A 13,478-nucleotide genomic window follows, 5' to 3' on the forward strand; every position below is an offset into this window, starting at 1 on the left:
CTTTGGAAGGGACACATGCCACCTCTGCTCACATTTCATTGGCCAAAGCAAGTCACATGGCCACCCCCAATGTCAGTAGGGTTGGAAATATGATTGTCCTCTAGGATCAGAACCATCTGGGCCTGGTGGCATGCGCCTGTAGTCCCAGCTACTTTGGAGGCTGAGGTGGGAGGATTGCTTGAGTCCAGGAGTTGGAGGCTGCAGTGAGCTATCATCATGCCACTTCACTCCAGTTTGGGTGACAGAGCGAGACCCTGTCAAAAACAAGACAAAACAGGCTGGGCGTGGTGGCTCACACCTGTAATGCCAGCACTTTGGGAGGCTGAAGCGAGCAGATGGCCTGAGGTCGGGAATTCAAGGCCAGCCTGGCCAGCATGGTGAAACCCCATCTCTACTAAAAATAACAAAAATTAGCCGGGCGTGGTGGCAGGTGTCTGTAATCCCAGCTACTCAGGAAGCTGAGGCAGAATAATCGCTTGAACCTGGAAGGCGGAGGTTGCAGTGAGCCGAGGTCGCGCCATTGCACTCCAGCCTGGGCAACAGAGTGAGACTCTGTCTCAAAAAAAAAATTAAAAAAAAGACAAAACAGCCAGGCACGGTGGCTCATGCCTGTAATCCTAGCACTTTGAGAGGCCGAGGCAGGCAGATCACTTGAACACTGAGGTCGAGTGTTCAAGACCAGCCTGACCAACATGGAGAAACCCCGTCTCTAGTAAAAATACAAAAAATTAGCCAGGCGTGGTGGAGCATGCCTGTAATCCCAAATCCCAACTACTCAGGAGGCTGAGGCAGCAGAATCGCTGAACCCAGAGGCAGAGGTTGCAGTGAGTTGAGATCGCACCACTGCACTCCAGCCTGGACAACAAGAGTGAAGCTCCGTCTCAAAACAAAACAAAACAAATAATACATGATATGTCAGTGGTTAACAACATGTCTGGTATACAGCAGGTGCTCAGTAAATGGGCATCATTATAGGAGAGGCTTACAGGATAAAATGGCTGACACTCCAAACCATCATGCTTCATGAATGGGGAAACTGAGGCTCTTGGCTCTACCTTTGCCTGCCCCTCCCTCTGCTTCTCATGGGGGAAAAAAAAAAGACAGCAGCCATTTCTGAAGAAGCATTTATTAGCATGCAGGGCCCATGCTAGAGGCTCCTTATTTCCAGGGCAAGGCCGGCGACACAGAGCCCATTGCTCAGGACGCAGCCCAGATTGCAAAGAGAGGACAGCCCATGGTAGCGGAAGAAATTCTGGCGGAGAGCACTGTACTTGGGGTCCTTCTCTCGCAGCTGGCGGTAGGGATCGGGACCCTGGTGGCTGCCTGGTACCTCCCCACCCAGGCCTCGCTCCTTCTCCACGGTTTGCAGGGCCCACATGGCAGCTGTGGTGCGGGGTTCCAGCCAGCGGGCGTTGACAGTGGCCAGCATAAGGCTCAGGAACAGCAGGTAAAGCTGGCAGGGACAGCAGAGGAGAAGGTGAGCCATGCCTGGGAGGCCAGAGGGGCCCTAGGGAGGGCCTTTCTGTATCCTCAACAGCACAGGGGTGGGGGTGGGGACAGCACTGGATCAAAAAGCCTGCCTCCCCCTCTTTCCTTGAACCCAGACTGAGGGACCCAAAGCAGAACTCCAGCTCTTCTACTCTGAAACTGGGAGCTCTGAAGGAAAGGCTCCATCCCCACCTCCTCTATCCCCCCCAAAACCTCCCGAGCCTCTTCTCTGATACTCAGACTGAAAGTCCCCAGGGCAGGATCTCTTTCCTCAGTGGCCACAGCCCAGACCCCAGAAGCTGACATTGGACTCACAGAGAGTGAATAAAAAGTCGTTGAGTGGCTGGGCGCAGTGGCTCATGCCTATAGCCCCAGCACTTTGTGAGGCTGAGGTGGGTAGATCACTTGAGGCCAGGAGTTCAAGACCAGCCTGGGCAACATGGGCAAAACCCTGTCTCTACTAAAAATACAAAAATTAGCCAGGTGTGGGGGCTGTCCCCCTGTAATCCCAGCTACTCAGGGGGCTGAGGCACGAGAACTGCTTGAATCCGGGAGGGAGAGGTTGCAGTGAGCCAAGATTGCACCACTGCACTGCAGCCTGGGCGACAGAGCAAGACCCTGTCTCAAAAACAAACAAAACAAAACAAAAAGTCTTTGAAGGCAGGCATGGTGGCTCGTGTCTGTAATCTGTAATCCCGGTGCTTTCAGAGATAGGGGTGGGAGCATCACTTGAGGCCAGGAGTTCAAGACCAGCCTGAACAACAACACAGCAAGACCCTCATCTCCTTTTTTGAGACTGAGTTTCACTCTTGTTGCCCAGGTTGGAGTGCAATGGCATGACTTCAGCCCACTGCAATCTCCGCCTCCTGAGTTCAAGCAATTCTCCTGCCTCAGCCTCCCAAATAGCTGGGATTACAGGCGCACACCACCACACCCAGCTAATTTTTGTATTTTTAGTAGAGACGGGGTTTCACCATGTTAACCACGATCGTCTCGAGCTCCTGACCTCGTGATCCACCCACCTCGGCCTCCCAAAGGGCTGGGATTACAGGCGTGAGCCACCGCACCCAGCCTCCCTACTTTTTTTTAATTAAGAAAAATGTTTTTGCCATTCTCACATTGCTATAACCCATCTCTATTTTTTTAAGTATTTGAATACCTTCTGAGCCTGTTTCATTAAAATAAATAAATAAAAGAAAGAAAAAAATAGTCTGTGAAGTTCTAGTTACCCATAATCCCCTCCTGTCTATGAGATTATTCTTGAAACACCTGTCAGGTCTCACGTACCCACATCTATGAAACATAATGCAGGCAAGGGAAGGCCAGAGTAAGCAGAGAAATCTGAGATGCAGAGATAGTTTCTTCCCTTGTGGCCAGAAAAATGTGTGGAAGGGGGTAGGAAACCATAAATTCCCAGTTGGGCTGGTTTTTAAACAATAAGCTGGGGTCAATGTCCCAGCTCAGCTGAGTCACCACAGCTTGGCAGCAGGCCCAGCCAGCGGGAGGAGAGGGAACAGCAGCTAGCAGGGAGATGCTGGGGGATAGACACGGCTGCTGGGGACTGTTGTACAGGCTGTGCACTGCTCAAGGGTATCCAGAGCCCAGCTTTGTATCTATCAGGAAGACGGGGCTCCCCTCCCCTCCCCTTCCCTCCCCTCCCCTCCTCTCCCCTCCCCTCTCCTTTCCTTTCCTTTTTTTTTTTTTTTTTTTTTTGAGATGGAGTCTTGCTTTGTCACCCAGGCTGGAGTGCAGTGGTGTGATCTTGGCTCACTGCAACCTCTGCCTGCTGGGTTCAAGCAATTCTCCTGCCTCAGCCTCCTGAGTAGCTGGGATTACAGGTGCACACCACCATGCCCGGCTAATTTTTTTTGTATTTTTAGTAGAGACGGGGTTTCACCATGTTGGTCAGGCTGGTCTTGAACTCCTGACCTCATGATCCGCCCACCTCGGCCTCCCAAAGTGGGATTACAGGCGTGAGCCACCATGCCTGGCCATTTTTTTTTTTTTTTCCTGGAAAAGGTGTAGCCATAGGCGCTCACTGGGGTCCTGGGAACAAGTCTCCAGAGGGCAGTGGCACTCAAACCCACGTACCTGGCTGGCCTCCCAGAATGTGAGCTGAGCCCAGGCATGCTGTGAAGCCAAGATGCAGAGGTTGATGAAGGCACAGCCCATGGAGATGTGGAAGTAGAAGGGGAAGAGTTTGCTCTGCACTAGTCCGAAGGTATGTCGGGGAAGGCCTCGGAAAAGCAGGAAACCTGCAGGGTATGGGGACCACAGGGGTGTTAGGGCACTTCCCGGTTCCCCTCTTATTTCCATCCCCACCCCAGGTACCCATGACATCCAAGCTGAGGGTCCCTACCTGAGACGAAGGTCACCCACATTTGCATGCCCCAGGCACCTGACAAGACCAGTAGATGGACCATCTTAATCAGGCCTCCTAGGTTCCCGCCTTCCTCCATCTTGCAGTCCTGGGAAGGAGGCACCGGGTGGCTCAGAACTTTACCTTTGCTTCGTGCGTGGCCTTCAGACCCTGTGAGCCCGCTCGGGGACAGGGTTACGGCCAATCCAGCAGAGATTCTGACAAAGCAGCCCGGGAATAAGAGTGAGAAAGGCCCAAAGCAGTCAAGGCCCAAAGACAACCCTCGACCCCATCTCTCCAAATGTCAGCCCTCAGGATCTCAGGCTCTCTGGACCTCAATCTCCATGCCACTTCAGAGGCCCCAAATTTCAGCCCCAGCAGCTCCAGCTCATGGCCCTAGGTCTTCAGAGATCACTCCACTAACTCCCAAATATTACCCCAGGGATCCAGTTCTGACAGCCAAGACCACTCCTCTCATAAAATAATCCCAGATATTAGGTGAAGATCCCCAAAGCCCCGAGGAAACCCTAAATCTCATCCTGAGGACACCAATCCCACCAAAGCCCCGAGGAAACCCCAAATCTCATCCCGAGGACACCGATCCCACCGTTAGGAACCGGGACCCCAACCCGCAGCACCAGGATTCCGAGAACAGAGGCGTCGGGGCTAAATGGGCTGAATCCGGTACCTCACTCCCACGCCCCCGGGTGGACAGCGACCCTCCTCCGCCGCGTCCCCTCGTGGGTTTCCCCCAACCAAGAATTCGTCCCGCCTCCCAGCTGAGCCCGAAGCCAATCGGGTCGTAGATCTGCACCCTTTCTATCCCGCCCTCCTGGGTACTGACTAATCGTAGAAACCCCCCTGGGATCCCGCCCCCTCCACGGGCTTTTATCCAATTACACCGCGGCTACTAAGCGCAGCTGAAGCGTGAAGGCGCCAATGAGGCCTTCGGCTACTCAGGCAGGGGCGGAACAAAAATGCCGGCCACACCCCTCTCTGTGACTCTTTCAGTCTCTGAGCGTTTTAATGCGATGGTGTCCCCGCGGGATCAAACTTCAGCGTCACAGTTGAGGACTGGCTTCGTGGTCCCTGATGGGAGAGCATGAACAGGTGGTATGTGGTAGGTGGGGTTCTGGAGACTGGCGGGTGCAGATTTCACAACCCATGGGGCAGAGCCAGGATGATGACCCCTCCCCCTTCCCTAAATAATCCTCCCGGGAGGGACACGGAAGCAGCAACCGGGATGGGACGGGGAGAGAGGAGGAACGACTGGGGACCTAAGCTGGTTCTCAAATGCCTCTCCTTTTCCCCTCCAAGCCTCCCAGGCTTCCCATGGTCCGTAAGTCCCAGGTTCTCAGCGTGACATTCCAGAACAAACACAGCTTCCCATTACTCTATACCAGGCACTGGCATAGATTAATTTATTTAATCACGACATCCCAGTAAGGTGAATATTATGACATCTCGTTTTTATAGTTGGGGACACTGAGGCATGGAGAGGTTCAGGAACGCGACCAGTATTACACAGCTGGAAGGGATAGAGCTAGGATTTGAACCCAGGCCATCTAGCTGGAGAGTTTCCCTGCTTAACCATCATACTCTGCAGTCCCTGGAAGTGAGGACCTCCCTGAGGCAGTGACTCTCCGAGGGGCAGCTTAGGACATTTCAGGCAGAAGAAAAACGTGTACATCACAGGATGGGTGTGAAGATCCAGTGAATGCTTAGGGGATGCCTGGCACTCAGTTAGGTGCTCAGAAAATAGGAGCCTTAAAAAGGATTAAGGAAGATTTTACTGAAGATATGTTGAATAGTTTTTGTTTGTGTTTGAGATGGAGTTTCACTCTTGTTGCCCAGGCTGGAGCACAGTGGCATGATATCGGCCCACTGCAACCTCCGCCTTTGAGGTTCAAGCAACCCTCCTGCCTCACCCTCCCAAGTAGCTGAGATTACAGGCATGCGCCACCACGCCTGGCTAATTTTGTATTTTTAGTAGAGATGGGGTTTCACCATGTTGGTCAGGCTGGTCTCGAACTCCTGACCTCAGGTGATCCACCTGCCTTGGCCTCCCAAAGTGCTAGGATTACAGATGTGAGCCACCCTGCCCAGCCTGAGTAGTTTTGAAGAGCGTGTAGGAGTCTTCCAGGTCGACTGAATCAGGCAGAGGGCCTGGCAAGGGTGACAGAAGAGAAAGGTCTAGAGGATTTGGGGGAACAGGCTGAGTGTGACTCAGGGCAAGGTGCCTTTCACCTAGAAGTTTCTCCAGGCAGACCTGCCCCAGATATCTCCATCTGTGCCGTATCTGGCTATGCTGGAGGGGGAGGGGAGTTGAATGTGAGACCCAGAGCTCAGCTGTTTCCTGTTCCCAGCCTCTTCTAGCACAGCCTGGGCCCCAATTCAGCTAACATTTATTGAATAGATATGCCCTGCCTCTCCTGCTCACACTCTATAGCTGGCATTCACCTGTGGGGCCAGGTCCAAGCTCCTGTCTTGGCCGTCAATGCCTTACTGGAGCTGCTCTGCTAACCTCCTGCTGCTTCCTCTTGGACCTCGATTCAGCCATCATGAATTTACCAGCATAGAGCATGTGATTACACACCTCCAAGCTTTGCACATGCTGTTCCCTGCCAGGAAAGCCCTTCCTTTAAGCCAATGTCAAGGTCCCTTTTTTCTTTGGACTCTTCTAAGGCCTGATTTTTTTTTTCTTTGGGGCCTTCTGGGTCCTTCTCACTGCCCAGCCCAAACCTTGGGGCTGGGATAATCTTTTTGTTGTTGTTGTTTTTTATTTTTGGAGACTGAGTCTCACTCTGTTGCCGAGGCTGGAGTGCTGTGGTGCAATCTCGGCTCACTGCAACCTCCGCCTCCCAGGTTCAAGTGATTCTCCTGCCTCAGCCTCCCAAGTAGCTGGGATTACAGGCGCCCGCCACCATGCCCAGCTAGTTTTTGTATTTTTAGTAGAGACGGGGTTTCACCATATTGGCCACGCTGGTCTCGAACTCCTGACCTCAAGTGATCCTCCCACCTTGGCCTCCCAAAGTGCTAGGATTACAGGCGTGAGCCACTGTTGCCGGCCGCGCCTGGCCTTGGGATCATCTTTTTTTTTTTTTTTTTTGAGACGGAGTCTCGCTCTGTCGCCCAGGCTGGAGTGCAGTGGCGCAATCTCGGCTCACTGCAAGCTCTGCCTCCCGGGTTCACGCCATTCTCCTGCCTCGGCCTCCCAAGTAGCTGGGACTACAGGCGCCCGCCACTACGCCTGGCTAATTTTTTGTATTTTTAGTAGAGACGGGGTTTCACCATGGTCTCGATCTCCTGACCTCGTGATCCGCCCACCTCGGCCTCCCAAAGTGCTGGGATTACAAGCGTGAGCCACCGCGCCCGGCCTTGGGATCATATTTTATCCAGCTTTGGCTCCTACCATAACTGAGAAGCCTTGAGTTTAGGGCTGAGGCCTCTCTGGTATGTCAGGGAGGGTCTGGGGGCACTGGGGACATGGGGACTTATCTCAAAGCAGCCCCTGCTTCTCTACTCACAGCGACCCTCTTTTGGCCGGCCTACCCTGGGACCCTGACTACTCTGTGTCCTGCCTCTACTCACCTCCCTCACCCTCCAGCGTGTGTTTGCCTGCTAACATGAAGTGTGACAAGTACTGGGGTTCGTTAGGGGGCTCCCATAGGGCTGGGGACACTGGGAGGGGCTGGGAATGTGAGGAGTGCCCTACACTGTCCCTCAAGGAAGCCCTCACCCCTAGGCCCTTCCTCGGACAAGGCTCTGGAGTGTACACCTCACTGGTCCAGGACCCCAGAGCCAGAGACCTTGGGACACTCTGCTTCTGGGGACACAGTGAGGACTGCAGACAGCAGGCCAGGGTGGGGCTCGGGGCCTCCACCACATGAGGCTGCCCCCTCCCCCAGTCCAGACCTGCAGAAGGAGTGCTGTAATGACCAGGACGTTTTGAAGAGGCATCACAACGTAGCTAAGGTCACCCCTACCCGGGAAACCCCTTCAATGCAGAAAACCACTGCAGTCTACTGCTGTGGGGCTTAGGGAAGGGGCTGTAGGGCAGAGAGACTCCCATGAACGCACCCACTGTGTTTCTTCAGCACCTAGAACAGCTCCTGGCACTCAGCAGGCCCAGGCTAAGCAAGTCTTAAGTGAATGGATGAAGGAATGAATGGAAGAAAAGAGTGTGGTTGTGTGTCTTCCATGGGGATTTGGCTGTGATCGTCTCTCAGCCACATAAGTGCACTTCTGAGCATATGCAGCCCAAGGGGGAGGTGCATGAATATGCCTGGAGTGCAGCTTTGCCTGCACTTATGGTTTGGGACACGTAGAACTGAGGAGATCCAACTCTTGTCCAGCCCTCAAAACTGGGTTGAGGTGAGCAAGGAGGCAGCTTCGGGACAAATTTCTACTCCCATCTCATCTCTTTTCCTTAGAAGCCCTTGGAGACCAGCTCTTCCAAAGTCAAAGGTGAGAAATCTCCTTTCCAACGAAACTGTGTGGGGAAGACCTGCTGGTTTCTACCTCTACCCTCTGCCCCAGCATCAGCTGACCCCCTGCCATGGTCTCCCATTCACTCCTGCCCAAGGCTGAGTGGGCCCCTGTTCTATATCTTACTCCCTGTCCCTACTGCTACTCTGAGCCTTTGCTGACCTCTGCCCTGCCCTTGTCCCAGACCCCACCCCTTACAGCCCTGGCTCACCCTCTTCTCTGCCCACAGCCAAGACCATTGTGATGATTCCCGACTCCCAGAAGCTCCTGCGATGTGAACTTGAGTCGCTCAAGAGCCAGTTACAGGCCCAGACCAAGGTGAACCACCTTGGCCCTGCCCCCAGCAACGTCTGTTTCTCCTTGCCCTCCCCTCCTTCCTCCCACCCCAAGGCTGACCTCTTTCCCCCAGGCTTTCGAGTTCCTGAACCACTCAGTGACCATGTTGGAGAAGGAGAGCTGCTTGCAGCAAATCAAGATTCAGCAGCTTGAAGGTGAGGACTGGCCAGAGATCAAGGTCAGGCTAGGCCAGGCATGGTGGCTCACGCCTGTAATCCCAACATTTGGGGAGGCCAAAGAGGGTGGATCACTTGAGGTCAGGAGTTTGAGACCAGCCTGGACAACATGGTGAAACCCCATCTGTACTTAAAAAAAAAAAAAAAAAAAAAAGGCCGGGTGCTGTCACTCATGGCTGTAATCCCAGCACTTTGGGAGGCTGAGGCAGGTGGATCACCTGAGGTCAGGAGTTCGAGACCAGCCTGGCCAATATGGTGAAACCCCATCTCTACTAAAAATACAAAAATTAGCCAGGCGTGGTGGTGTGCACCTGTAGTCCCAGCCACTCAGGAGGCTGAGAAAGGAGAATTGCTTTCTGGGAGGCAGAGGTTGCAGTGAGCCGAGATCACACCACTGCACTCCAGCCTGGGCAACAAAGCAAGACTCCGTCGCAAAAAAAAAAAAAAAAAAAAAAGTCAGGCTGGAAGCTGGTCCTGTTGGGATCAGTTGGGCCAGGCCAGGGTGAGAGAAATTGGGAGAGTCTGGGTTCAGGGTCAAGATTAGGACAAGCCAGGTTCAGGGTGGGCTCAGGGCTCAGTCAAGGTCTCACACTCTCTGCAGAGGTGCTGAGCTCCACAGGTCACCAGGGAGAGAAGGAGGGGCACAAGTGGGGCATGGAGCAGGGCCAGCAGGAGCTGTATGGGGCCCTGGCCCAAGGCCTTCAGGGGCTGGAGAAGACCCTGCGTGACAGTGAGGAGGTGCAGCGGGCCCGCACCACTCGCTGCCTGCAGCTGCTGGCCCAGGAGATCCGGGACAGGTCGGGGATGGTGGGAGGGCAGCTTGGAGTCCACAGGAGGGATGGGAGACCCAGAACTGGGGAATGGAGGCAGGATGGGGGAAATGGCAGACGCCTAGGGGAGGGGGACTGAGGGATGGTGGAAAGCCTGAGGGACAAGAAGAGGGAATGAGGCCGGGTGTGGTGGCTCATGCCTGTAATCCCAGCACTTTGGGAAGCTGAGACGGGCGGACCACCTGAGGTCAGGAGTTCGAGACCAGCCTGGCCAACATGGTGAAACCCCATCTCTACTAAAAATACAAGAATTAGTCAGGCGTGGTGGCAGGTGCCTATAATCCCAGCTACTGGGGAAGCTGAAGCAGGAGAATCACTGGAACCCAGGAGGCAGAGATTGCAGTGAGCCGAGATCACACCACTGCACTCCAGCCTGGGCGCCTGGGCAGCAGAGCGAGACTCTGTCTTAAAAAAAAAAAAAAATGAGGAGGGGATGAGAGGCTCAGGGGAGACAGGTGGCTGGTGGGGGCGGGGGAGTGGGAAACTGAGAGGCCAGAAGGCAGGGAAGACAGAAAGCTGGAGGTGGGATGGAAAAGGAGGCCAGGGGATCAGAAAGACTGAGAGGACAGGAGGCTGGGGGTGTAGAAAGTCGGGGGACAGGAGGTGGGGAGGTAGAGGCCAGGTGATAGGAGGCTGAGTGGGGTGGGAGAGGCTGAGAGAATGGGAAGCTGAGGATCAGAAGGAGAGGATGGGGATGAGGGTAGGGGGACTGTAGAAAGGGAGGGGAAAAGGGCAGGGAGGTGTGGGGAGGGGACAGAGCTTGGGGGGATGGGTGGAGGGACAGACAGGGGCATGGGATGTCAGGGGCCAGGCAGGGAGTGCAGGTCTAGGCTGCGCTGTCCCCTCAGCAAGAAGTTCCTGTGGGAGGAGCTGGAACTGGTGCGGGAGGAGGTGACCTTCATCTATCAGAAGCTGCGTAAGTTCCTGGAGCCCACAGCCGGTGTGTGGGGAGGGGGTCCTTCTTCAGCCTCTGTCCCCCTGAGCCCCCTCCCTCCACAGAGGCACAGGAGGATGAGATCTCAGAGAACCTGGTGAACATTCAGAAAATGCAGAAAACGCAGGTGAAATGCTGCAAAGTGAGTGGAGGAGATGGGGACCCTGGGGAGGAGTGGGAGAGGGAGGGATGGGGATTTCAGCCAGCCTCCACCATGAGATTGGAGCCTGGGTTCAAATCTCAGCTCTGCCAACTCACTGCTGTTTGGCTGTGGGCAAGTCACTTGACCTCTCTGAGCCTCAGTTTCCTCATCTGTATAATGGGTGTAATAATAACTCATCTTGGCTGGGCGCAGTGACTCACGCCTGTAATCCCAGTACTTTGGGAGGCTGAGGTGGGTGGATCACCTGAGGTCAGAGCCTGGCCAACATGATGAAACCCCGTCTCTACTAAAAATACAAAAATTAGCTGGGTGTGGTGGCGGGCACCTGTAATCCCAGCTACTCAGGAGACTGAGGATGGGAATCGCTTGAACCTAGGAGGCAGAGGTTACAGTGAGCCGAAATCGCACCACTGCACTCCACCCTGGGCGACAAGAGCAAAACTCCATCTTAAAAAAAAAGAAAACATCCTGTTGGGTGCTGTGGCTCATGCCTGTTACCTCAGCACTTTGGGAGGCTGAGGTGGTTGGATTGCTTGAGCCCAGAAGTTCAAGACCAGCCTAGGCAACATGGCAAAACCCTGTCTCTACAAAAATAATAATAATAATAATAATAAGAGGGTGTGGTGGCACACGCCTGTAGACTTAGCTACTCAGAAGGCTGAGGTGGGGGATCGCTTGAGCCTTGGAGGTTCAGGGTGTGTTAAGCCCTGATAGTACCACTGCACTCTAGCCTGGGCGACAGACTGGGACTCTGTCTCAAAAAAGAAACAAACACCAAAAACAAAAACAAAAAACAAAACAAAACAAAACACTCATCCCTACCTGATCAGGTGTCTGTATTAGCTGAGTATTATGCATTTGAATGCAGTCTGGCATATAATAAGTGCTATATAACAGTCACCTTTTACTATTATCATTATTATTTATTTTGTTTTGTTTTTTGAGACAGAGTTTCGCTCTTGTTGCCCAGGCTGGAGTGCAATGGCGCGATCTCAACTCACTGCAACCTCCGCCTCCTGGGTTCAAGCAATTCTCCTGCCTCAGCCTCCTGAGTAGCTGGGACTACAGGCACCCACCACCACACCCAGCTAACTTTTTGTATTTTTAGTAACGCGGTTTCACCGTGTTAGCCAGGATGGTCTCAATCTCCTGACCTCGTGATCTGCCTGCCTCAGCCTCCCAAAGTGCTGGGATTACAGGCATGAGCCACCATGCTCAGCACTATTGTCATTATTATTATGATTGCTGTTCTCTCATCCCTCCCCACCCCAGATCCTGACCAAGATGAAGCAGCAGGGTCATGAGACAACTGCCTGGCCAGAGACTGAAGAGATACCGCAGGGAGCCAGTGGCTGCTGGAAGGATGACCTCCAGAAGGAACTGAGTGATATATGGTGATGCCCAGCCCTCAGTCTGACCCCTGACCCTCCTCTGAACCCCTTCCCCCAATGGGATCTGGCAGTGACCACCAGAACCTGGAGCCCACCTGAGTCCAGACCTCCCTCACCCCCTAGGACTCACCCCCACCACGGCCCCCAACCTTAGCCCTACTGCTGTCCACACCCTGAGCAGTGTGGAGTCTCCCAGGGCCCCCAGCTCCTCATCTTCCTGCAGGTCTGCTGTGCACGTGCTGCAGAACTCCATAGACGGCCTCACCATGTGCTCGGGGGCCTGTCTCAGGGCCTCGAACCTGAGAGGTGAGGGAGGCTGAGAATTGCTCAGGGGTGGGGGGTCACTGTCTAGCTTCACTCAGCGGGGCTATGTTCAGAGATCCTATTTGGGAGTCACATCTGTTGGGTGTTATTCTATGGTCACATTAAGTAGTGTTCTGGGGTCACATTAAGGAGTCACTGGAGGTTTCATCCAGGAGTCATTCATGGTCACATTCAGAGTCACTTGGATCTTATATGAGTCCATTGGGACTCCACACAGTGGCTCATGCCTGTAATCCTAATATTTTGGGAGGCTGAGGTGGGAGGATTACTTGAGTCTAGGAGTTTGAGACCAGCCTGGGCAACATAGTGAGACCCCCTCTCTCCAAAAAATTTTAAAACTAGCTGGGTGATGGTGCACCTGTAGCTGACACCCCTGTAGTCTCAGCTACTCAGGAGGCTGAGACAGGAGGATCGCTTGAGCCTGGGAGGTTGAGGCTGCAGTGAGCCATAATCGTCGTGACACTGCACTCCAGCCTGGGCAACAGAGTGAGACTCCATCTCAAAAAAAAAAGTGTCAATTGGGTAAAATTCAAGGATCATTGAAGTCATAATTTGGTGTCACATTGGATCACATTCAAGGGAACTGGGGGTCATGGTTTAAGTATCAGTGAGGTATACTATGAAGGGACACAGGGCCTATATTTGGGGGTTACTTGAGGGTCACATTCAGGGAACCTGTCCCTCCTGCAGGCCACAAGGGGCACTGGCGCCTGAGCCTTCCACTCCCCTCCTGGGACTCTGACTCCGACTCTGACCAGGACCTCTCCCAGCCACCTTTCAGCAAGAGCTGCCGCTCCTTCCCACCCGGTGCAGATCCTCCCCAGTCCCCCCTCCACCCATTTCCCTCCTGACCTGCCCTTGACTCCCACAGTCTAGACCCTCGGAACAGGCCCAGATCCCGATCTGGGCATGCAGTCCCTAACCTGCAGCCCCGGAGTCCCCTGGACCTGGGCCAGGCCCTGACCCACCCTCTCTCTCCACAGCTTGAG

The 13,478-nt window shown here is 54.0% G+C and overlaps 2 protein-coding genes across 7 annotated transcripts; one reads left to right on the forward strand and one right to left on the reverse strand.

The window, feature by feature from the left end:
* Positions 1–1,110: 1,110 nt before the first annotated feature.
* TMEM205 (transmembrane protein 205) lies at positions 1,111–4,766 on the reverse strand. 6 transcript variants are annotated; one of them, XM_058425988.1, is made up of 5 exons: positions 4,536–4,729; positions 3,992–4,065; positions 3,848–3,886; positions 3,580–3,743; positions 1,111–1,453 (listed from the first exon to the last, which is right to left on the reverse strand). In XM_058425988.1, the coding sequence occupies exons 3-5, from the start codon at positions 3,873–3,875 to the stop codon at positions 1,148–1,150; spliced, it is 498 nt and encodes a 165-aa protein (XP_058281971.1). In that variant the 5' UTR covers positions 3,876–3,886; positions 3,992–4,065; positions 4,536–4,729; the 3' UTR covers positions 1,111–1,147. The 6 variants fall into 6 exon arrangements, with proteins under 6 accessions (XP_058281971.1, XP_058281970.1, XP_032025625.1 ...); XM_058425987.1 differs by lacking the exons at positions 3,992–4,065; positions 4,536–4,729 and adding an exon at positions 4,748–4,766 and having other exon boundaries at positions 3,848–3,956; XM_032169734.2 differs by lacking the exon at positions 3,992–4,065 and having other exon boundaries at positions 3,848–3,956; positions 4,536–4,727.
* Positions 4,767–4,845: 79 nt separating this feature from the next.
* On the forward strand, positions 4,846–13,464 carry CCDC159 (coiled-coil domain containing 159). The gene is made up of 10 exons (XM_032169737.2): positions 4,846–4,960; positions 8,281–8,314; positions 8,565–8,653; positions 8,745–8,826; positions 9,449–9,644; positions 10,526–10,593; positions 10,677–10,753; positions 12,047–12,168; positions 12,389–12,471; positions 13,180–13,464. The coding sequence occupies exons 1-10, from the start codon at positions 4,940–4,942 to the stop codon at positions 13,338–13,340; spliced, it is 933 nt and encodes a 310-aa protein (XP_032025628.1). The 5' UTR covers positions 4,846–4,939; the 3' UTR covers positions 13,341–13,464.
* The last annotated feature ends 14 nt before the right edge of the window (positions 13,465–13,478 follow it).

This window comes from Hylobates moloch, unplaced genomic scaffold (genome assembly GCF_009828535.3).
Source record: "Hylobates moloch isolate HMO894 unplaced genomic scaffold, HMol_V3 SCAFFOLD_12, whole genome shotgun sequence".
Lineage (NCBI taxonomy): Eukaryota > Metazoa > Chordata > Mammalia > Primates > Hylobatidae > Hylobates > Hylobates moloch.